Source organism: Acomys minous (genome assembly GCF_964271855.1).
Source record: "Acomys minous genome assembly, chromosome: 2".
Lineage (NCBI taxonomy): Eukaryota > Metazoa > Chordata > Mammalia > Rodentia > Muridae > Acomys > Acomys minous.
In genome coordinates this window covers 2544965-2568180 of record NC_140484.1, presented here as the reverse complement: position 1 = coordinate 2568180, position 23216 = coordinate 2544965, and the positions used below count along the sequence as shown (strand labels likewise).

At 46.4% G+C, this 23216-nt stretch overlaps 1 protein-coding gene across 3 annotated transcripts in view; it reads left to right on the top strand.

Moving 5' to 3' along the window:
* Window positions 1-14701, top strand: part of CCDC172 (coiled-coil domain containing 172) — a 59594-nt gene extending 44893 nt beyond the window's left edge. The window contains exons 8-9 of one of the 3 annotated variants that reach the window (XM_084773426.1): window positions 12272-12359; window positions 13149-14701. In XM_084773426.1, coding sequence (XP_084629552.1) covers window positions 12272-12359; window positions 13149-13199 — 139 coding nt within the window. In that variant the 3' untranslated portion in view covers window positions 13200-14701. Of the gene's footprint in view, window positions 1-8174; window positions 8297-12271; window positions 12360-13148 lie in introns of those variants that run through there. The other 2 variants (XM_084773428.1, XM_084773427.1) reach the window with 2 other exon arrangements.
* Window positions 14702-23216: the final 8515 nt, after the last annotated feature.

Genomic DNA, 23216 nt, shown 5'->3' with positions numbered 1-23216 from the left:
TGTCATTGAATTTTCACTGCAGAAGTGTGAAAACCCTCATGTGCTGTGAGATTGGAGCACAGACACCATCTGTCGTAGCTGCAAGGGCACTGTCATTTGAACGGGACTGATTGTCTGCAGTGGAAGAAAGGGAGCTGGCCTAGGCTCCCCTCTCCCTCTGTCCACGTCGGACTTAGTCGGGGGGAGTGACTCTGGCCAGGTTGAGAAGTATGGGGGCATCCCAGGATCTCAGGGCTTCCCCATTCCCAGTAAGCTTGGGTTGTGGCAGAGAGCATCCCACTGTGCCTCAGTCCCTGCAGGGATTTATGCTTCTGGGCAGTTTCTGAGGGTGGGGGGCTTACGTTAGGTGAGATGTGTTTGTGCTGCTGATTATTTATTAAAAATTCCATATGGCTTTTCTGTGATCTGGATAGATCCCCAATAATTGAGCAGAGACCTATTGACTTACTTAAACAGCTTTCGCACAGTAACTGGGCAGATACGATTTAAACTAACTTTCTAAGCTAAGCTGGACACCTCCTAGCCTTGCTCCCCATGTCACTTGCCAATATGTCATCCTGTCTGGGCTGGATCTTCCCCATCAGGCCACGTACTCTCTCTCCATCTTTTTTCTCCTTCCTCTCTCTTTTCCCACTTCCCCTCCTGCCCCTGGTCCCTACCTCAGACCCCAAGCCCAGGAATGAAAGTTCCAACTACCTCTATTCTGCCCAGTAACTAGCTGTCAGCAACTTTATTAACCAATCAGAGATAATTGGGGAGCAAAGCTTACACAGCAAAGGCCTGTGTATGTAACAATGCACTCGTCTGGACTGCAGCCAGATCTTGGGGGCCAGAATTTAGCATTTGTATACATAGCACCAGGGCAACCCCCAGTGTCTCCACTTTGTATCTAAATAAAAAGGCTCTTTCTCTTACAATAATAAACTGTGTACAGTAAGAACAAATCTGAAACAACTATGAAAACTTCCATGTTATAACTAGATCCACAGTGTCCAGTCCATTTGTATTTGCAACCTTAGGAGAAAGTGCTCTGCCATCTCTCCTGTCTTGGTGAGTTCAGAGCTCTGTATCACTATTTGTATTCAACAACCTAAAATTATGTAGACCTAAAAATATCTTTTTAAAACCCCTTTTAGTCCTAAACAACTTAGGCTTAATTGTGAAACTGTAACTATATAGTCTTCAACCCCATCAGAGACCCAAAAAGGAATAAATATTACCTAAACTTGTGGGAAGTACAGAGCAAGCAGCTTCCAAAACTATAGAAATGATAGTGGCATCTGGCTACCTGCACAGTCAGCCAAGTTTCTCAGCAGCTGTTGAGCATCATCTTCCTCCTTCTGACCCAGAGTCTCTGACAGACATTTCTGTGAAGCAGGAACACACAGAACTGGCTCCCTTGTCCTTCACAGCTTGGCAGTAGTTGTCTGGTCAGTGACGAGGGGAGGTTGGTGCACCCTCCTTGAGAGGGATCAGAATAAGCCCTGCTTTTTTTCTCTCTCTCTCTTTCTCTCTTTCTTTCTTCCTTTCTTTCTGTTTTTCTTTCTTTCTTTCTCTTTTTTTTTCCCAAGACAGAGTTTCTCTGTGTAGCCTTGGCTGTCCTGGACTCACTTTGTAGACTAGGCTGGCCTCGAACTCACAGCGATCCACCTGCCTCTGTCTCCCAAGTGCTGGGATTAAAGGCATGTGCCACCATGCCCAGTCTCCTGCTTATTTTTTCAATTAAGCAGATTGTGGTTTTTCTTTGCTTTTCATTTGTTTGTTTGTTTTTCTACCATGGCGATCAGAGGGCAACTTTCCGGAGTCAGGTCTCTCTCTTTCCCTTTACATAGGTTCCTGGGGCTAAACGTGGCTTGTCAGCTTCTACTGCAAGGCTTGCCCTCTGCGCCCTCCTGTGCACAGCTCTGAATTGTGTTCCCTCTCTCCTTCCCTCCCTCCTCTCCTCCCTCTCTCCTTCCCTCCCTTCCTCTCTCCTTTTTTTGTGACAGGGTCTTATTATATAGCCAAAGCTGACTGCAAAATGTACAATTCTCCTGCCTCCACCTCCTGATTGCTGGGATTATATGTGCATATGAAGTGGAAGTTTGTGATTTCTTTAAAAACTCAGTTAGGGCATAGGATGGTTTTATGGAAGCTGTCATTTGAGAGGGCACATGATGTTTTTCTGGAAACTGTCTTGAGAGAGGGCATGCAATATTTTACTGAAAACAGACAAGTGAAAGAGTGTGTAATGTGTAGAAAAATATAAATAGAACCCCACAGACAATGAGACAACTCTTTCGCCTTGCAACACTTTGCTGGTCTTTGCTGCCCTTCATTTTGTGGAGAGGAAAGCTCCAGAGAACTTCTAGTGGTATCCTGACTGGTTCTGGCCATTTCTGCTGCTCGTGCCAATTTAGTGGAGCTGTGATGTTTCTGTGGCTGATGCTGATTCATGGTCCTGTTTGGTGTATCCTGACAACGAAGAGTGGAATCGCCCCAAGGAACTACGTCCAAAGATGCCCACAACCCCCTTTTCCTATTAACGTTCTTTCTCCCCCACCTCTGGTCAGTGAGCTAGAAGAGAGGTAGAAGTGTTTAAGAACCCTAAATAAAGTAGGTTTTGAAAACCCGAAGCCTACATGCATACCACTGTAGCAATGTTTTGTTTTGTTTCTTCTTTACTCTAAATAGTACAAATAACAATATAGACAATTCTTTGGGGCATTTTTCTTTTACCAGAAAAGCCTTCTTTCCTGGGTGATTTTACATCTTGTGTAACCAGTGTTTGTAGGCTCGGTTCAACAAGAAGCTTGAGTTAGAAATCTACAAAGTCAACATGAGACATTTCACTCTGAACAGTTAGACTCTAATGTGTGTTTCTGAAGAGCTTTTGCAATGGAAAAGACAAAGAACCTAATCTGCATCTGCTCGTAGAGACTGAGCGCATTCCCAGGCAGTTGGAAAGGCAGTCAGTCCCCTCCATGAAGGCTGGATCAGGTCAGCTGGTCAGAGAGGGCGCAGTGAGGGTCCTGGGTTTATAAGACACTCAAACGCATTATGGGGTTGAAATACTCTCAACCTTTCTAACAGATGCACTGATAAACGTGCATTTTACATATTTAAATTATGAGAGTAGGATGTATTGACTGAAGAAAAAACTCCAGCCCTGTTGTAACGAAAAAGCCACTCTGGTGCGTCAAGCAGGACAATCTTGGGAAGTTTCGAGAGCGTCTTGTTGGGGTCTGTGAGCGTGTGTGTGTGTGTGTGTGTGTGTGTGTGTGTATGTACATATATGGATGCATGTTTGTTCACATGTAGTTAGAACAGACTATCATGGGGCACATTTACTGCTCGATAGCTTGTTTCCCCGTCTGGAAAGCTGTGGTAGGCCACATTTACTGAATGATGAACTTCAGGTTTTAAATGGCATTATCTGCTTTTAAACTGGCATGGCTGTGTGTCTATAAACATGTCTTTTACTGCTCACAGGAATATTCCTGACACCATTTAGAATAAGTAGCACTGTAATGGAAAATGTTATTGAGCTGTGCTGGCTAATTTTATGTCAGCTTGACACAGGCTAGAGTCATCTCAGAGGAGGGAGCCCCAATAGAGAAAACGCCTCCATAAGAGTGGGCTGCAGGCAAGCCTGTAGAGCATTTCCTTAGGTAGTGATTGATGTGGGAGGGCCCAGCCTGTAGGGGGTGCTATCATCCCTGGGCTGTGGTTCTGGGTTCTATAAGAAAGCAGCCTGAAGCCGGGCACAGTGGTGTGTACCTGTTATCCCAGCACTCAGGGTGGCAGATGCAGGCAGATCTCTGTGAGACCAGGCTGGCCTACAAAGTGAGTCCAGGACAGCCAAGGCTACAGAGGAACCCTGTTTAGAGAGGGGGGAGGGGTGGTAGGCTCCAGGTTCCTGTCGTGCTTGAGTTTCTGCCCTCAGGGCTTTTGATGATGAACTGCCATATGGAACTCTTTTCTTGACAAGTTGCTGTTGGTCATGGTGACAGTAAATGACCCTAACTAGGACCCCAGCCTCCACTCAGAAAGGAGTACACATGCATTTCTTGCTTGCTTATAATAGAGTCAACTCAAAGTTGGCAAGTGTAAAAAAGAAGTCTTTGCTCAAAAGTTTCTGTAAAATTCTAGTCAAATAATCGTATCTGAATTGCCAATCTGCATTGCCTTCCTCTTTTAAAAAAAGTATTTTTAATAGATGAAAGTTTTCATTTAATTTTAGGGTCATTTGTATCTGTGTATTTTGTTGACTATTTCTGTCAACTCTGCATCTTTTTTTTTTTTTTTTTTTTTGGTGGAGCTCCGTTATTTATTCACTAACACACGTGTCTCTGCAACATTGATTATATGCTTCAGCCTGGGACAATCCCTGTGTCATGGCATTTTGGCATATGCTATAGCTATTAAAGCGCCTATAGAAATATAGGGGAAGGTTGGTGTTAGACTCAATTGATTTCAAGTTTATATTCTGCTATAAATGTACATATTTATCCCTGAAATTAAAAAATAGTATTTGTAAGTAATATATAACATTGTAGTGACCTTTTTGTGTTCATATACTTGCTAAACAACTCCTTTCTGGTGTGTGGTTGGGGTACAATGAAAGAAAGTGCGTGTTAGCCATTAATCCCAGTGCTCAGGAGGCAGAGGCAGGTAGATCTCTGAGTTCAAGGCCAACCTGATCTTCATAGTGAGTTTCAGGCGAGCCAGCGCTGTATAGTAGGACCCTGTTCCAAACAACATGGGAAGAAGCTGTGGAGGCCACGCCAGGGCCCAGAGCAAGGGAAAGCCTGCCTAGCTCAGCCCCTCCCAGCAGGCCTGCACAGGCCGGAGGGAGGGGGATGCTACCTGTCGGTAGGGCCTGAGTGATGGGAAACATAGACACCTGACTTTACCTCTTCGTACACTCACTTTCCATATCCACTTTCATAAACAAATCACATATAAAACAGGAATTCCTCCTTTATCATTTAAAAGTAAAATAGCACTAGAATAGTCTCCACATGAATTAATACAGAGAAACATATTAAGAAAGTCAAGCTGTGGAGAAGTCATAGAAAGTAGAAAAGATGGCCACAGTGCTGGGAGATGGCTGAGTGATTACTTGCCCACAGCACGAGGACCTGAGCCAGGACCTCTGGCCATGGTGGCACACACCTGTAATCCTAGCGCTGTGCAGACTGACGCCAGAGGGCATCCAGTCTTGAACTGTGGAGATCAACAGAGAAACACTGTTCTGTTCTCATCTCAGCTGCTGTGATAAAACTCTAACCAAAATCAGCTCGGGGAGGAAAGGCCTTATGTGGCTTACACTTCGGGGTAACAGGCTGTCACTGAGGGGAGTAAAGGCAGTAACTTGAAGCACAGTTGGGGTCTGTCCACAGATGGCACAGAAAGCAATTAACCTGTGCTTTTCTCTGTCTCAGAATGGTTTTTAATATGTTAGGGTCAACACCATGACCCAAAGCAACTTGTCAGTATGTAAATATTTGAACCATTTAGAGTGGATATGCTGTGTAATATAGACCCGGTTTTGCCTTTTAGATCCATTTAGGTTTTGCATCCACTGGCAAGTTGTTGTCCAGTTGTCCCAGTATGGTTTATTGAAAAGCCATTTGCTTCGCCAGAGGAACTGAGATGACACCTTCATCACACTAACTGTGGATCTGCGCAGGCCCCGTCTATCTCCTCTGCCCGTGACTCCATTTGTGTGCAGTGCTGCCCTGCTTGACTATCACACCTTAACAATAGACTCCCACAGCTCAACTATCACAGGTTAGCAGTAGGGCCCCACAGCTCAACTATCACAGGTTAGCAGTAGGGCCCCACAGCTCAACTGTCACAGGTTAGCAGTAGGGCCCCTCAGCTCAACTATCACAGGTTAGCAGTAGGGCCCCTCAGCTCAACTATCACAGGTTAGCAGTAGGGCCCCACAGCTCAACTATCACAGGTCAGCAGTAGGGCCCCACAGCTCAACTATCACAGGTTAGCAGTAGGGCCCCACAGCTCAACTATCACAGGTTAGCAGTAGGGCCCCTCAGCTCAACTGTCACAGGTCAGCAGTAGGGCCCCTCAGCTCAACTATCACAGGTTAGCAGTAGGGCCCCACAGCTCAACTATCACAGGTCAGCAGTAGGGCCCCTCAGCTCAACTGTCACAGGTCAGCAGTAGGGCCCCTCAGCTCAACTATCACAGGTTAGCAGTAGGGCCCCTCAGCTCAACTATCACAGGTTAGCAGTAGGGCCCCACAGCTCAACTATCACAGGTCAGCAGTAGGGCCCCACAGCTCAACTATCACAGGTCAGCAGTAGGGCCCCTCAGCTCAACTGTCACAGGTCAGCAGTAGGGCCCCTCAGCTCAACTATCACAGGTTAGCAGTAGGGCCCCACAGCTCAACTATCACAGGTTAGCAGTAGGGCCCCTCAGCTCAACTATCACAGGTTAGCAGTAGGGCCCCACAGCTCAACTGTCACAGGTCAGCAGTAGGGCCCCTCAGCTCAACTATCACAGGTTAGCAGTAGGGCCCCACAGCTCAACTATCACAGGTCAGCAGTAGGGCCCCTCAGCTCAACTGTCACAGGTCAGCAGTAGGGCCCCTCAGCTCAACTATCACAGGTTAGCAGTAGGGCCCCACAGCTCAACTATCACAGGTCAGCAGTAGGGCCCCTCAGCTCAACTGTCACAGGTCAGCAGTAGGGCCCCTCAGCTCAACTATCACAGGTTAGCAGTAGGGCCCCACAGCTCAACTATCACAGGTCAGCAGTAGGGCCCCTCAGCTCAACTGTCACAGGTCAGCAGTAGGGCCCCTCAGCTCAACTGTCACAGGTCAGCAGTAGGGCCCCTCAGCTCAACTATCACAGGTTAGCAGTAGGGCCCCTCAGCTCAACTATCACAGGTTAGCAGTAGGGCCCCTCAGCTCAACTATCACAGGTTAGCAGTAGGGCCCCTCAGCTCAACTGTCACAGGTTAGCAGTAGGGCCCCTCAGCTCAACTGTCACAGGTTAGCAGTAGGGCCCCTCAGCTCAACTATCACAGGTCAGCAGTAGGGCCCCTCAGCTCAACTATCACAGGTTAGCAGTAGGGCCCCTCAGCTCAACTATCACAGGTTAGCAGTAGGGCCCCACAGCTCAACTGTCACAGGTTAGCAGTAGGGCCCCACAGCTCAACTATCACAGGTTAGCAGTAGGGCCCCTCAGCTCAACTGTCACAGGTTAGCAGTAGGGCCCCTCAGCTCAACTGTCACAGGTTAGCAGTAGGGCCCCTCAGCTCAACTATCACAGGTTAGCAGTAGGGCCCCTCAGCTCAACTATCACAGGTTAGCAGTAGGGCCCCTCAGCTCAACTATCACAGGTTAGCAGTAGGGCCCCTCAGCTCAACTATCACAGGTCAGCAGTAGGGCCCCTCAGCTCAACTATCACAGGTTAGCAGTAGGGCCCCTCAGCTCAACTATCACAGGTCAGCAGTAGGGCCCCTCAGCTCAACTATCACAGGTTAGAAGTAGGGTTTAATAGTTGGCATTAGGTTTTCAAAATTCAAGGGCATTTGAATGTTCACTTTTTTCTACATGCACCTAAGGATCAGTTGCCTCATACCAAGAGGGGTAAAACATGCCTGTGTTTTCACTGTGGCCATAGTAAGTGGTGTTAACCTGGAATTATTAACATTGTTATGACTTCCTGTCTGAGAAAAAGTCATCTTCACCATTATGGGTGGTTATAAAGGCTATTTATTTGGGTATGCTACTTTTATTCCTAAATTATTTTCTTCGTGCTTATTTTCATTGACTTTGCATATATATATACTTGTATCACCTGAAAACTGAAGTGTTTCTTTTTTCTCCTAGCTGCTATGCCTTTAGTTATTTTTATGGATAATGTTTAATATTTTAGTATATGCCATTAAAATTACTGTAGAGAAAATAACTAAAGGCATACAATCTGGAAATAAAAAAGAAGAAACATTAAAAACTAAAGTTGATCAACACATGTTCCTGTCCCTGACCTCAGCCAGTAAGTAAGATTCAGATGTCTACTGAAGAAGAAATGTGTCTTGTCAACTTTAGCGTCTTAATGTTTTTATCAGGGATACATTTTTGTATTTCAAACATAGTTTCAGCACTTTAAAAGATAATCATATTTGTTTCAAATAATTAAGATTTTCTCCTGGTTCATTAGAAGGCTGTACTGAGGATTTTCACACTGGACACTCATACCAGGGGAAGTAGGCATAGGACATCCAAACACTCAAGGGAGTTTTCCAAGATGAGACGTCAGAGGGTCGGTGTTGATGAGTGTAGCAGGTGAGTGAATGGGAGAATGGGGAAACAGAAGGATCCAGAAGGTCCTAGAAACCTACAAGAACATCATGACAGGCAGATCTGGGCCCAGGGCTTCTGCTCAAACTACTGCACTAACCAAGAACAATATTTGTAGTAAACATCGAACCCCTACTCAGATCTAACCAATGGACAGGACATTCTCCACAGTTGAGTGGAGGGCAGGGACTGACTTGGATATGAACTCTGGTGCCCATATTTGACCACTTCCCGTTGGTGGGGAGGCCTGGTGGCACTCAGAGAAAGATTAAGCAGGCTACCAAGATGAGACTTGATAGCCTATGACCATATAGTCGGGGAGGCAGTCCCCCTCGGTCATAAACCTAGGGGAGGGGAATAGGGTGAAAGCGGGAGGGAGGGAGGAATGGGAGGATACAAGGGATGGGATAACAATTGAGATGTAATCTAAATAAATTCATTTTTTTTAAGGAGCTTAATTTAGGAAGGAAATTTACTGACTCACAGAACCTCGGGGAAAGCACTGGATGGGGCGCAGGTGTACCTGTTCCCAGAGACAGACTCTCTCACTTTGGAAAGTTTCATAAGAACCACATACTAACTGAGGGCAGTGCAACGTCCACTCTTTTTGCAGGCTTTTGTGTTGCGTATTTTACCATCACTGGGGTCAAGTAGCAATGTTGGGGCTGCTTTAGGAGGAAGCTGCTGCTGCTGTCCTCAGCTCTGTGCTCTCCACTAAGTCTTACCATCTGGAAGCTGTGTACAGACTCTGAAAAGCCTTGTTTGTAACAGAGTTCTTTTGAAGCTGTTTCTAAAAACAAGACAAAGCAAAAAAAAAAATCCCATTTAACTATGGTAACATACATGGAAGTAACTCAAACTTTAAAGACAAGAAGGAAGAAATTTGAATTAAGAGTATTGGAAAGACAAAAAAGTTATTAGCTTAAAAACTAAGAATGCCTTTCCACTCCCAATAATAAACACACCATTGCCATTTGGAGCTTCTGTCAACTCTCTGGAGGCCTTCTGCCTGTCCAGCTGTGAGGTGCAGACCTGTGGGTAGTGCTCCCCACACGGGTGGGCAGAGACCTTCACTTCCTGGGGGATATGTGGCCTGTGTTTCATCTTCTCTGTGCTCCTGTGTCATCTTTCTGTTACTGATCCCACTGAGGAGGCTTACGAGCCACATCTGGGCGTGCATGCCCTACCTCAGTGGGATGCTGCTTATGTAGTGTTTTCTACCTCCTAGTGAGCGCGTTATGTTGAAGTCTAGCTTATAGCCAGCAAAATTCACCTTTTTATTATACATGTCTGTGAGTTGGAAAACACAGCTGTGTAACCAACACTAAACTCCAAGATACAGAGTACTTCTTTGATCAGCCTCGGATGTTCTCTTTTGTCCCTTACGGTTAGCACCTGCTCCCACCTGCCCTTGTAAACAGTGATGTGCCACATAGTCTCTAGGGTCTGCCTTTAAGATTAAGCAGAGTACACTTGAAATTCATCCATAGTGTTGCACATGTGAGAGATCATACCAGAACACTTGATAAAGACAATGAAATACTTCTAACATAATACAAAGAGCCCAGACTGCACCAAATCACGTTGTAAGGAGAAATTCAACTTCTATAATATTTACATCCTCTAAAAAACAGACATAGAGAGAAAACCATGCAGGAAAAAGGACAAAAGACACATTGGCTAAAGGAAAAGGAGAAGAAAATGAGACCTCACACTGCAGTGAGGGCTGCTGGGTGAAGTAGTGCTTGGCAAGACGAGCCCATCGACTCCTTGCCAGCACAACCACACCGATAAAGAAGGTGAGAGGAAGGGTGTGATTCCAAATAGAAAGGTAGAGTCAGCCCAGAAACAACTGGGCATAGGTAAATATAAATGCCCCTTGGGATTATACGTCACTTACAGAAGAAATAGCAAAGAAAAATATTAGCGCTATATTATAGATTCATAATATATGGGAAATGTATGATGATAATAGAATAAAAAAGTTGAAGGAAAAATTGCAAACACATCGCTGTAACTGTCTAAGTGCAGCTGTGTTGTATCACTTGATAAGACAGTCAGGTGCATGCTGTGAGCTGTGTAGACATTTTAAATTGGGTGTAATAAAAAAATCAATACCCAAGGAGATAGTAGGCAGCCCCCTTGTAGACTGAAAGGAAGGGGGAAGGAACAGGGAACCTCCAAGATAAACAGAGAATGAGGAAAAAACTGTATTTTGAATCCCACCATATAAGCAACTACATTAAATTGGCTACAACATGCCAGGCAGAAGATAAGATATTTTCATTGTAAAGAGCAATAGCCATGCATATGGTTCCTACCAACACCTCCTCCCAAACCTTAAGTATAAAGATGTGGGTTAATAGCAAAAGAAAGGAGCCAGGGTGTGGTGACACACACCTTTAATTCCAGCACTCAGGGAGGCAGAGGCAGGCAGATCTTTGAGAGTTTGAGGCCAGCCTGGTCTACAGAGTGAGTTCCAGGACAGCCAGAGCTACACAGAGAACCCCTGTCTTGGGTGGGGGTCGGGGGTGGTAAAAGAAAGGAATGAACTGTCCTGTACCAGGGCACTAAAATCCACCTTCCCCTCCCCCTCCACTCTTTTCCTCTCCTCTCTCTTCTCCCTCTTTTCCCCTCCCCTCCCCTCTTTTCCTCTCCTCTCTCCTCCCCCTCCCTTCCTCTCTCCTCCCCCTCCCCTCCTCCCCCTCCCTTTCCCTCCCCTCCTTCCCTCTCTTCCCCTCCTGTCCCTCCCTCCCTTCCCCTCCCCTCCTTCCCTCTCTTCCCCTCCTGTCCCTCCCTCCCTTCCCCTCCCCTCCCTTCCCCTCCCGTCCTCTCCCTTCCCCTCCCCTTCCCTCCTTTCTGCTTCCCTTTTCCTTGTTGAGCTGGGTCTCACTGTGTAGTCCTGGCTCGCCTTGGCCCTCCTGAGGGTTCTGCCTGCCTCTGCCTCCCTCCTGGCTGTCCCTGGTGGTTACTGATGCAAGGGACACTGTTCCATCTCTTCATTAGACACAGTGGATAACTTTTATAAGTAACCTGTTAAGGGTTAAGGTTTGGTTATGCTTCTTTTGTGCCCATTTTCTCATGCTTTCTGTCGGTTTGTAGACCTCTAAGACCCTGCCTGATCCCTGCCTCTGCTGCCTTGCACAGTTTTCTTACTCCCGCACCTGGCGATGCTCATTGCACACGTGTTACTGACTCTGCGCCGAGGGGGCCGCCTTGCCTGGCTGTGCTGAGGCTGCCGCAGAGCACTTGCTGTGCCTGTGCTGGGCTGTCAGGGAGTGGAGCTGGACTAAGCCCCTCGCCCTGGAGGGTTGGGGCTCAGCAAGGGTAAGGTGACAGTATATGTCACCTGTTGCTGCTGAGTTGCTTAGCTTTGTGAGAGCACCCTCGCTTGTCCTGAGCTTCACACCAGCCAGGCAGGGTCAGCCCTCCCGCTCTACCCCTGCCACGGCACATGGCACTGGGTGATGCTTTTCTGCGGGGCATAAACACATCATTCGTTGTTCCTCAGAGGGAAGAGGGCTTCTTCCCTAGTTTTCAAACTGAATTCGGACAAAAATTAAGTATTCAAACATTTAAAGACAGAATTAGCAAAAATAAAGACTGTTTCATTTTCAGTCTCATATATTTTAATTATATATGTATTATATGATGGTATCCTTAATTTTAGAGCAAAAGTAAATGTCACAAGTAATTTTTTAACTTAAATTTTGGGTTAGGCTCAGGGAAGCCAAATGACTCGCCTGAGTGTTCAGCTTCTCTGGGGAGAACTCAGCAGTTTTACAGAAATTTTCCCCTCAAATCTCCATGAACTTCATATAGAGTTAAATTTTCTAAATATTTTCACTTTAATTTGAAATTCTGACATTTTTGAGGCTACAAGCTTGCTGTCTATATGTAATAACACTATTGTAAAAGCTACAATCAAACTAACAGAGTGGTTTTCCTTTAAAACAGACTTAAAAGGGAGCTAGACCTTTATCAAGAAGAAGACATGGAGAGCGCCTGCCGAGCGCTGCAGATGGAAGTGGAGTGTCTGGAGCAGGTGAGCCCTGCTGCTCCTCCCCTTCCCCAGCGCTGCTCCTCTGCTGGCCCAGAGCTTTGCTGACTGCGCAGCCTGGAACTGAGCCTTTGCACCTCCACAAAGCCCTGAAAGCAACTGAGTGACAGTCAAGTTGGGGTGTAAGCTGTGAGGTGCTGTAAGCTCCTGTGGGGCCAGCTCCATAGAGCAGGGTGGCTTCATGCTGAGTTCTAACACAGTTCAGCTGCCAGCCTTCCACTGAGCAGTTCCGCTGGGAGAGGATGGCTGTGCCTGAGCTGTCTAAGGCTTGGCCACCTCTGCTACTCACAGGCATAAGCCACATCGACTCCACCTAACCCTGCACTTTATAGCACAGACCCCATGATCCCAGAACTTTGGGTGTTTTCAGGTTGTGTGAGAGCACTGCCTGTAACTAACATAAAAACGAGCACAGTGTATCTTACCACAGACACTCGTGGCTTAGGGTGTGTTACGTAGAGGTTTAACTAGATGCCCTGCATTTTGCACCATGGTTATTTTCTGAGAGGGGTTACTAGTTCAAACTGTTACAATTATGTTTTGATTCATATTTTTTACAAGAATTTTGGAAAACCCAAGTCAGAAATTCCCAGGATTATTGCTGTTCTAAATGTAGGTAACCTTCTTGTGATCCCTTTAAGAAATGAGTGTGGGCTGGGTGGGTAGCTGGGTGGTGTGTACACTCGCTTAGCATGTGCACGGTCCTGGGCCTGATGACCAGCACATCAGAATTCACTTCCCCTTACAAAAATGCACCGCATGTTTACTTCTCAGATGTTGGCACAAAAGGATCTTCAGGACAAGAAGTGCGTGCTCGGGAGCTGACGCCGCCCCACACCCGACCACACTTAGAGTCCAACATGAGCAGCCCCGGCAGGACAGAGCCATGCGGACGAGGTCCAGAGCAGCTGAGGTGCCGGTTTGTCGTGTTTCTACATGCCAAGTGTTACCTTGTTACTTAAGAGGACCTTACATGGTTTCTAAAGGAAGAGACAGGAGAAGACGCCCAGTCCCAGGCCTCCTAAGCCGTCTGTCCCTCCTGATCTGTTCGTTTCATTCTTTATCGTAGCTTAACTCAGGCCCTGTCAGACTCATAGCAGGAAGTGTTCAGGTTATTGATTCAGTTTTGTGTGTGCCGATTCTGGCAGGAAAAGGTGCTTACTTTGATCTTAGTCTTTTCCAGTCATACAGTGTGTGTTGACAGGGGTCACCTGAGGTCTCTCAGCTGTGAAGTCTGGGCATCTGCACACATCTGCAGTGGCTCCTCTGCTGCTTGTCTTCCACAGGACAGTGCTAGTTGGGAGTTCTTCACTTGGGGAGGGTTAGAGTGTCTGACGGGACATATTCCCCTCCCCCAGTTAACTGGCGTTTAAAAGTGATGACTGCTAGCTAGGTGTGGTGGCGCACGCCTTTAATCCCTGCACTCAGGAGGCAGAGGCAGGCGGATCTCTGTGAGTTCTAGGCCAGCCTGGTCTACAAAGTGAGTCCAGGACAGCCAAGGCTACACAGAGAAACCCTGTCTCAAAAAACCAACCAACCAACCAAACAAACAGAAAACCCAAGGTAAATAACTCAAGATTTAAGTCATTGTTCAGTATAATCGCGGGATGGTGCTATGAACACTGTGTGACAGAGCACCACGGCACTAGCCACGTGACCCTGGGCTGTGCTGAGGGAGGCAGAGGAAGCAGCGCTGTGTCACAGCTGGCTGGCTCCTGGCTCAGGTCTCCTCAGTTGCTGCTGTCTTCACCTTTTATGTATTTGTGAGTCATAAAACTCTCAGAAGGAAAATTGATTGAAATTGTCTGGGTATAAATACGTCTCAGTCTGAATTTAATTACTCTGGAAGTAGGAAAGTGGCTATAGAGAAAGGTAGTTTGTGAATGTGTATTCATTAAGTAAATTCATTAAATTGTTTGTGCATTTAGTCATGAGCAAAATGCGACTAGCTCCTGTAATCCCAGCACTGCACTTGCACAGCCTGGCGTGACCTGGAGGGTCTTTAGTGACAGCCTACTTGTTTCAGGAAGCCTCTCTAACTTCTCCCTCTCTGCGGGAGGCCACACTAGACCGGCTGCTTTGCTGCATAGTCTCCTGCTGGCTGATGGAGCCACTCGGCTGGAGGGGAATAGTAAAAATCCGTATGTATGGGGCATGGCCTGAGTGAGGGCGCCTTTCTCTCTCCTTAGACCTTATTGTTGAAAGGGAGGGAGATGCAGAGAAACGCGAAAGTTGTAAGGAGTGTGCAGCCAACGTAGTTGCCTTGTCACTGTTGTTCATAACATGTTTTCTTTTGTAAAAGAAACAGATTAAAGAACATTTGCCTGCCTGTCTTTTCTTGGAACTTGTTGAGGTCATTGTATTGTGATGAACTAGAACTGGGGTTGCCTCTCACTGTGGAGTGGGGACTCGGCTATGAACAATCTATTGAGTCTCATCCCAGATGGGCACGTCAGATGCCTGCAGATGGACAGACGCTGAACAAGCCCTGCTCTCAGCTTCGGCTGAGGACAAAGGCCCTTTCTATTTTGTACTAATCAATCATTAATAACTATGCCATGCTTGAAGAAATAGTTCATTTATTTGCAGTCCAGAAACCAGTAGCAGTTCAGTGACAGGATTAGAAATAAAGAAGACAGTTTCAGTCATGGGCACACCAGGCTAAGGTGCTCTGTTTAAACTGCTTATTATAGTATAAAATCTGTTATTTGAAGTTGCTCAGCAAACTAGAGAGCATTTCAGCATTTGAAGTTGATATGTTGTAGGTGGAATTTGATTTTTTTTATTTGTTTTCTTGCTTGCTTGTTTTACCTCTCTTCGCTCCTTTGTCATTAAAAAAACAAAAAACAAAAACATAAAACCCCTCAAGTTTGCCTCTCAACATTGAGTTCAGAACATTTTCTGAACTTTTTTTAAGGAGGTGAACTAAAAATGAAAACTATTTTCTGTGGTTAGACTGAATGAAGCAGGGATTGGTTCTTGGAGGCTTTGTGGCCTTTTATCTTAAGGCAGCAGATTTTTTTTTTCTTTTTTTTAAATGTAAGAGTGGAGCAGGGTTATCTCTGAAAATGCTTGAGGGAGGAACTCATAGTAGCTGGCTTTGTGCTTTGTATTTAAAGTTAAGTGGTTGTTTGTTTTGTTTTGGCTTCAGCTAAGAGTCACTCACTCACCCACACTGGGGATTCAGCTGCATTTATTATGTAGTTCACTGAGGGTGTGAAGTAAGTCATCCTGACACAACACTGACTAATAACCCAAGAGGGAGATTGTATTAGAGCCACACCCACAGCCACCCCAACACACACCCCTCCACAATCCAGGAGAAGCAAGAGTTTACTACCGTGCACTGGTGGAGCCCCGAGTTTATTAAATGTGAGGAAGAACATGCGAGGTCACACGTGTGTGTTATAAGAGCACACTTGCTTGATGGGAGGAGGAAAGAGAGCACAGCAAAGGCAGGCCGGCTGCCGTGCCCAGCTACTGCTGCAGGGAGTACCCAGAGCAAGGCTTCCTGTGCAGTGCCCACTAAGCCCCTGCTTCTGATACGCAGCAAATTTATCTTTAAGAAGCCTTAATAAAACCAACAGCACCGGAGTTCAGATGTCTGGGAAAATAAAGCGCAAGTGAAATGTGAAATTAATAACAATGGCTGATACAAAGCTGTTTGAGGCCCGTGGAGCAAGAGAGACGCTTTCAGTTTTCTCTTTACAACTACGAGAACTCGTGCCTCTCATAATTCTAAGATCATTATTTTCATCTTCTAATAAATTGTCATCCTAATTAGTTGGTAAATAAAATCTTGTTAACATAAACCCCTCTTAGTCTCTATCTAATGGATGCAAATACAATACTAATGAATACTTGTGGGTCCAGCTTTGTGGTTACTGAAGCCACCATTGCCTTGTCAGTGTTGAAAGTTTTTGTAGGTGTTAGATTTAAAAAACCCTATAGTGCAAGTGGCACTGGGGCGGGGGACGGGATCCGTGTTGTAGAATTTCTAAATCCAGTGCCAGCCGCAGTTTGTAGAACACCCAGATCATAACCCAGATCATAATCATAAGAGCATCTTTACCCAGGGGAATCGGGGCTCGCTACTGAGCGCCTCGGTGGATACCAAGCATGTACTGTAGGCTTTGCAGACAGAGTCGGGGTTTTGACTGATGGTCTGATCTGTGTGAGGTCTCACAAAGAGCTGTGATAGGCTCTTTATTTACACTCCACTCATAACATACCCTAAAGAATATTGGTTTTAAAATTTGCTTGGAATTAAGAATCTACACAACAGCTATTATCAGAGAAATTTGAGAATTATTTAAATCAGCCTCTGATTCTGAAACCATGACGTCAGCAGATGGGAGTGTTGGTACAGTTCTTGGTAGAAAGGGCCTCAGTACAGAACAGGCCTGCGGATCTCTTGACAACAAACCTGTCCCTCTTTCTTTGTTAGTCTTTTACACACACCAGGCCTGTGTGTTTTAGTAGGTGTCTTATCCTCTGGTCATTGGTGAGTGCTGCCTGAGGGACGGCAGTGTCTGTCGGGTGGGCCTCGTCCTGGCCGTCTGCTAAGGCAGGCGTCCAGCTGAGACTGCTTCCCAAGAATCTGCCGGCTTACGGTTAGTGTTCTCGCTCGTTTCCAGCTACCCATGAAATCCTGCTGTCGGCTCACGTTCTCGGTGTTTGGAAGATGGCGGACTGCAGGGAGCGAGGCTTTTCTGGAGAAAGTTTAAACTTTGATCCCGCCTCTGTTCTCACTCCTTCTACCCTGATGTTTAGTCTTACCTTAAACCTAAAGTAATGGACCCACCCATGAGCCCCAGAAACCACAGTAAAATAAAATGCCCCCTAGTACAGCCTCAGAAGCCTTAATGCAGCACCCTCACTCAGCTCCACGTCTGTCCAATCTCAATGTCCGCCTCCGTTTTCTCTTCCATCGCTGTCACTCAGCCCTAGGTTTCAGGAGGGCCACTGTCCTGCACTGCACTTTCCCCTCAGGACACAGCAGTACATTCAGATAAGTGTGGGTTAAAATATGATTTCAATTAGTATTTTTATTTCATCCATAACTATCAGTAAGTTCAATATAAGTCAGTTGTCTAGGTAAGCTGAATGCATTCATTGTTGGCTTTCTTGGTTGAATTACCCTGTCTTTTTATTTCTCAGTATTTCTGAACCTGTTTACGTCACTGAAAAAAGGTTAGTGATAATCTTTGCCTATTCCAGAACCTATCTGTGTCGGACAGTCTATAAAATAACTAGAAGAAAAATAATGATCCCACATCCCATCATAGGAAAAGTTTGTAAGTCTCTCAGTGGTCGCTAGGACCTTCCATTACCAAGCTGTTGATTGGCAGATAATGGTCACACATGCCCGCTTTCTACCAGCTGCCAGTCTAGAAAGTGGCCATTGTAAGCTGTTTGCAAGCTATGAATGTGCATTTGCGTCCCTTAAAAGCATTGCTTCTCTGTGGTAATTAGGAAATTTCAAAATGTGTTTGCTTCTGTGGGTTGGTTCAGTCTTTCTGAAGTGAAATACAGTTGAAGCAATTCTGTTTTTAAGTTAAGTTAGAAAAATATATGAGCGCCATCTGCTGGATCTATCTAGTACCGCATTAAAGATTCAACAAAATTGGTGGGATTGGTTTTGGTGCTCAAGTTTGGGCAAGATAAACCCTTGTAAAAGAGTGGTTCAAGCGGGCACGACGGCAGCTGTGCCTGCAGTCCTGGCCTTCTGGAGATGGAGGGACGAGGAGCAGGAGCTCAAGGCCAGCCAGGGTGACATGGTGAAAAGCCCTGTGTCACAAACAAAAACCAAAAACCGTCTTCTTTCCTTCCCTCTACCATTTTTTCCCAAAAACAAATTTTGTATCTATGTAATTTATACTTTCTCAACATTACACAATTTTCAGTATGTCTGGCATTTTTAAATTAGTACTATATACTCTCTACCCTTGCTAATCTTAAAAGAACTTAATAAATTTTCCTCACTTTTGCCAACAACATTCTTTCCTTGGTGTTATTAGTTTTCAGAGATTTATTTATGAATTGTTGACTCATCAGATAAAGTCACTCTACTTAGGGTCTGTCAAGGCTATGGAATGTGCCTGTTGAGGTGCCTGGATCTTGACAGTGCTGATCTCATCGATGGACACCCATGGTTATGTGGGAGGAGATGTCCCCATGGGCTCTTGCCTGAACATTTGCTTTCCAGTGAGTGGGACTCTTTGGAGGCTGTAAACACTTTCTGGAGGTGGGACCGTGCTGGCAGCCGGCAGGCAGTAGAGGTCACCCGCTCTCTCTGGTTGTTTTCTGCTTCTGTGATAAACCCTGGCCAAGGCCAGCCAGGAAGGACAGAGTTCATCTGGCTCACGGCTTCTGTTCCATCAGACAGGGATGGTAAGCCAAGAACTTATGGCAGGGACCCAGATCCAGGACCTGCTGGAAGGCCAACCTGTTGGTTCAAATGTCGACTGCTTTTATTTAGGTGATACAGCAAGGTTCTGTAGGGTCTCTGGACCTGTCATGTAAATTCCCTTGACCAGAGATCTATGTGTCTGGTGACTCAAGGTGCATCTATAATAATCTTCAATGAGCTTTTTCTCACAGATTCACAAAGCTATGACATGCATTGTAATAACACTTAGTAAGTATTTGAAGAAGGTTTCTGGTAGGTGCTGTATAAGTTGTAAGTGGCTCAATGCACAAGAAACTTAAATGAAATATATTACACTACGAAACCCGTGTGGGCTTTGAGTCACCCCACCTGGGCAGGGCAGAGGAGATAGGTGGGGCTTAGAGGAGAGAGAGAGAGGAATCCTGGGAAAGAGAAAAGAGAGACATGAAGGGAAGAGAGGAAGGCCGCCATGGGTTAGCTGGAGGAGAAACACATGGCCGGTGTGGATGGAGAATCCAGCCCAGATGAAGAACATTAACAAGTATTTGAGATTATGGATGGGAGGTAGCTTGATAGAAGTTATTAGAAGCAGATGGCATGGGATTGAGGCAGGGATCCCATGCCTGCCCCACTATGGGAGGTAGTTTAGAGGATTGAGATCTGCCCTGCCCCAGGTTAACTAAGGCTATTTTAAAATAAAAAATTAAAAAAACAAAACAAAACAAAACAAAACAAAAAAACAGTTTGGACTTTGAGCTCATAGCCAATACACTCACTGTATTTTGATCTAATTCGAATTGACCTGTGGTAGCAGTCCGGTGAGGCAAACCTCAGGCCTTTCCTCCCTGGCCTTGGCCGTTTAACTCCTGTTAGTCCCTTTTCTAATGGTAACGGAAGAATAGCACAGTCTCCCCTGTGTTGGTTCTGTAAATTCTAGGGAGAGAATCCATGCAGGCTGCCACATAATCCTGAAAGCACAGTCTGAGTCAGTCAATCACACTCACTTGGTTGTTGTTCATTAGGAAATGGCATGGGATACTGTTTGGATACCAGGCTGTTGGGTTTTTTGTTTTTTGTTTTTGTTTTTGTTTTTTAAAGAAAGGTCTCACTGTGTAGCCCATGCTGGCCTCAAACTCACAGAGATGCCTAGCTCTGCATCCCAAGTCCTGGGCTCAAAGACGTGCACCGACACACCCAGCCTGGCATGGACACTGTTTACAAATGAAACACATTCAATGATGGCTGCCTCGTACCTTCACCAAGTTTTCAGTGTGCGGCTTTCAGATCTGTGTGGCTGAGGTGAGTTAGAGCTGTGAGCAGATGTAAGTGGTTCTTTCCCAAGCCCGAAACAACAGAACTGACAACACAGAGGCACCGGGGTGATGACTCCGTTTCCATCCTACAAGGCCATAGTCATTTTATGCTCTGAGATGCGGAATCTGAGGGCATGAGGTGTGAACACTGCCAACTGACCGCCACTCCCTCCCCCAGATTCCACCTGCCTGAGAGCAAAGTATTTAAAAGAGCTGAAGAGTGAGGCAAGAAGATTCTGCCTGAAGCCACCTTGTACACAGTGAGCTCCTGACCACACAGAGAGAGACACACAGGCTGTTTAAAAACATCCAGAGAAGATAGTTTTTGGTAATCGGCATCTGAGAAGTGGATGACTAAGGAGTAGTTGATGTGGCCAACTGGAACAGGGCTCATGGCCAGCAGAGGGCCAGGCTGGGACACACTTAGGAAAGCTGACGTCCAGATGACCAGTGAGCATGGGGACCTGACTTTGGGTCACTAGAGCTGACATAAAGCCCCGCTTGGCATGGCCTGCACCTAACCCTAACCCTAACCATAACCCTAATCCTACTGGGGCTCCAGTCCTGGCATAAGGTACAAAGGCAGGAAGAGAGCTCAACCAGCCTATCTGAAAATGGCAAGTCCTATGTTCAGTTAGAGACCTTGTCTCAAGGCCATGTGACAGAGAACTGGAGAGGACAGCTCACACGCTCCGCTGGCCCCCACGTGACATGGCTGTGCTCACCTGCATCCTCCTCCCACACCCAAGTCCTGAGATCCCAAGGTCCAGTCCTCCGTCTCAGTTGGAAATGCTTCTTGCAATTCTGGGAGATGTCTTTTGTTTGTTTGTTTAATTGTATTTATTGTGTGAGTGTACACTCCATGGCTCACATGAGGAGGTCAGAGGACACCTTTCAGGGTCAGTTCTGTGCCTCCACCACAGGTAACGGGGATCGAACTCATGCCCTAAGGCTGCATGGCAAGCACATTGCCTGCAAGCTGTGCTGCTGACTGTCACGCGATTCCTTGAGGAGCGTAGAACAGAGAGCTGTGTAGAACACAGAGGTGAAGGCATTGGCTTCGGAGCTGCTAACAGCACTGTCAGTGCTGCCTTGGGCAAGCCCTCCGGGTGATTATAACATATATGCAAGATTGAGAACCACAGCTCCACACAAAAGATAGCAGTCTGCTTCTCCAGTAAATCTTCCAGGTCCCAAAGAAAAGGCGAACTAGATTTTAGTACAATAGTGTGGTCAAAAGAGAGTCTAGGCCTGAGTGAGAGTCATCCACACCCCCAGGGTAAAATAGTGATGTCTTTGCAGCCTCCTTTCAAAATAAGGAGTGTGCATGTGCAGGCTAGACCTTCAAACAAACAAACAAACAACAAAAACCTAAGGGGGCGGTGACTGCCACCTATCAGACAGTGGAATGAGACGTTTGCTGCTGGGCAGCACAGTAGAGATGACCCTGGTGGCAGGGGCACAGGTGAGCCAGTCCTGAGGGCATGAGTGCAGGAGAGCTGACCTTCTCTGCCACCTCTCAGGCCTTCCTCCCCCACCTCATCCCTCACCATCTGTGGCAAACAGGAGAGCTGGCCCTAGGCTTATGAGACTGGGAGAACTGGCCTGCCCCTCACTAGCAGCAACATGCAGGAGAGTGGGTCCTGCACTTCACCTGGGCAGCAAGGGTACAGCTGGCCCTAGTTGTGGGGATTGTGGCTTTGGAGTGGGGGTGTGGCGCCCATGCCACCGAGGTACCGAGTCAAGGGCGAGGGACTACGGATTTAACTTACACACACATACACACACAATAACACAGTTATTAGTTCATGCTAAGAGAGCAGCAGCATCGGCGACAGCAGCAGCAGCTACAACCTTTATTCAGTGTTCAAAGAGCCTTCTTATAGGCAGCAAAACAGGAATTCTACTCTCAGGTGAAATCCCTCAAGAGGTGATCGCACACAGGAGGAAAAGTCCCAAGGAGGGGTAGGGTTCATTCTCAGAGCAGTAAACATGACCAGCTGACCAACATAAACACAGATATGGAAGTTGCTAGAAACAGGACATGAAACAGCAAGACAGGCAGGCAGCCCAGTGGGGCCTGGTTCCTACATGGGGGGGTCATTGGTAAGCAGGCCCTGAGGGCATGAGAGCTGGAGAGCCAGCAGGCTGACCATCTCTGATACCTCTCAGGCCCAGAACCAGGGCTTTGACTTGGGCCACCCCAACATCTACCCCAGCGATGAGCTGCTGGAGTGCACGAAGGGACCACTTCTACAGATCCACAACTACAGGACCTCCATGACCCTGGGCAACAAGAGGGTATCTGAGAGGAGGCCCAGTGAGGTTCCAGTATTGATTCCAGTATTGATAGTGTATTGATAGTGTAGCAGAAGCCAGAGGCCTCAAAACAGATCAGTGACTCGTTGCAAGGAACACTGGCAAGTAAAGAGGTGTGTACAAAAGGGTGTAGTGTGGGACACACTGTGACACACTCCACTTCCACAACACGATTTCCCCTCTGATGCGGGCAGGTTGCAAGGGCAGAGGATGGGTACGAAGAGACCGGAGGCTGAGTGGAATTGGGATGCATGATGTGAAATTCAAAAGAATCAACAGAAAGTTAAAAATTAAAAGGACGTTAATGTTCTTGAGGCTGTCTGCCTGTGTAATGCAGGGTAGTCTGGAACTCGTGACTGTCCTGTCTCTGCTTGTCAAGTGCTAGGGTGCCACAGGCTTATACCACCCTGCCCAGCGAGGTTAGAACTGACAGAGGCCAGCAGTACTTCAGTGAGGTCTAACACTTGACATTTAAGGTGTTAGGAATAAATGAACTTTAAAATATTTTTTAATCAACAGAAGAGTTATCAGAGAAAACTGAGTAAATCACCCAGAAAGTTGAGGTCAGAAGAAAAGGGGGGATGGGAGAAAGGGGGTATAGGAGAAAAGGGGGGATGGGAGAAAAGAGGGAATGGGAGAAAGGGACAATCATTGTTCTGTTCAACACCGAACACTAGCGGCTTAGACAGGAGCAGAATAAAAACGAGGAGGGAGATGTTTGAAGAGTTGAAGAACATAAGCTTAGGGCCCAGGGGAAGCAGCACACAGAGCTATGACCAAGAACACATCACACAATTCAGGATATTGAGCCTGAAGAAT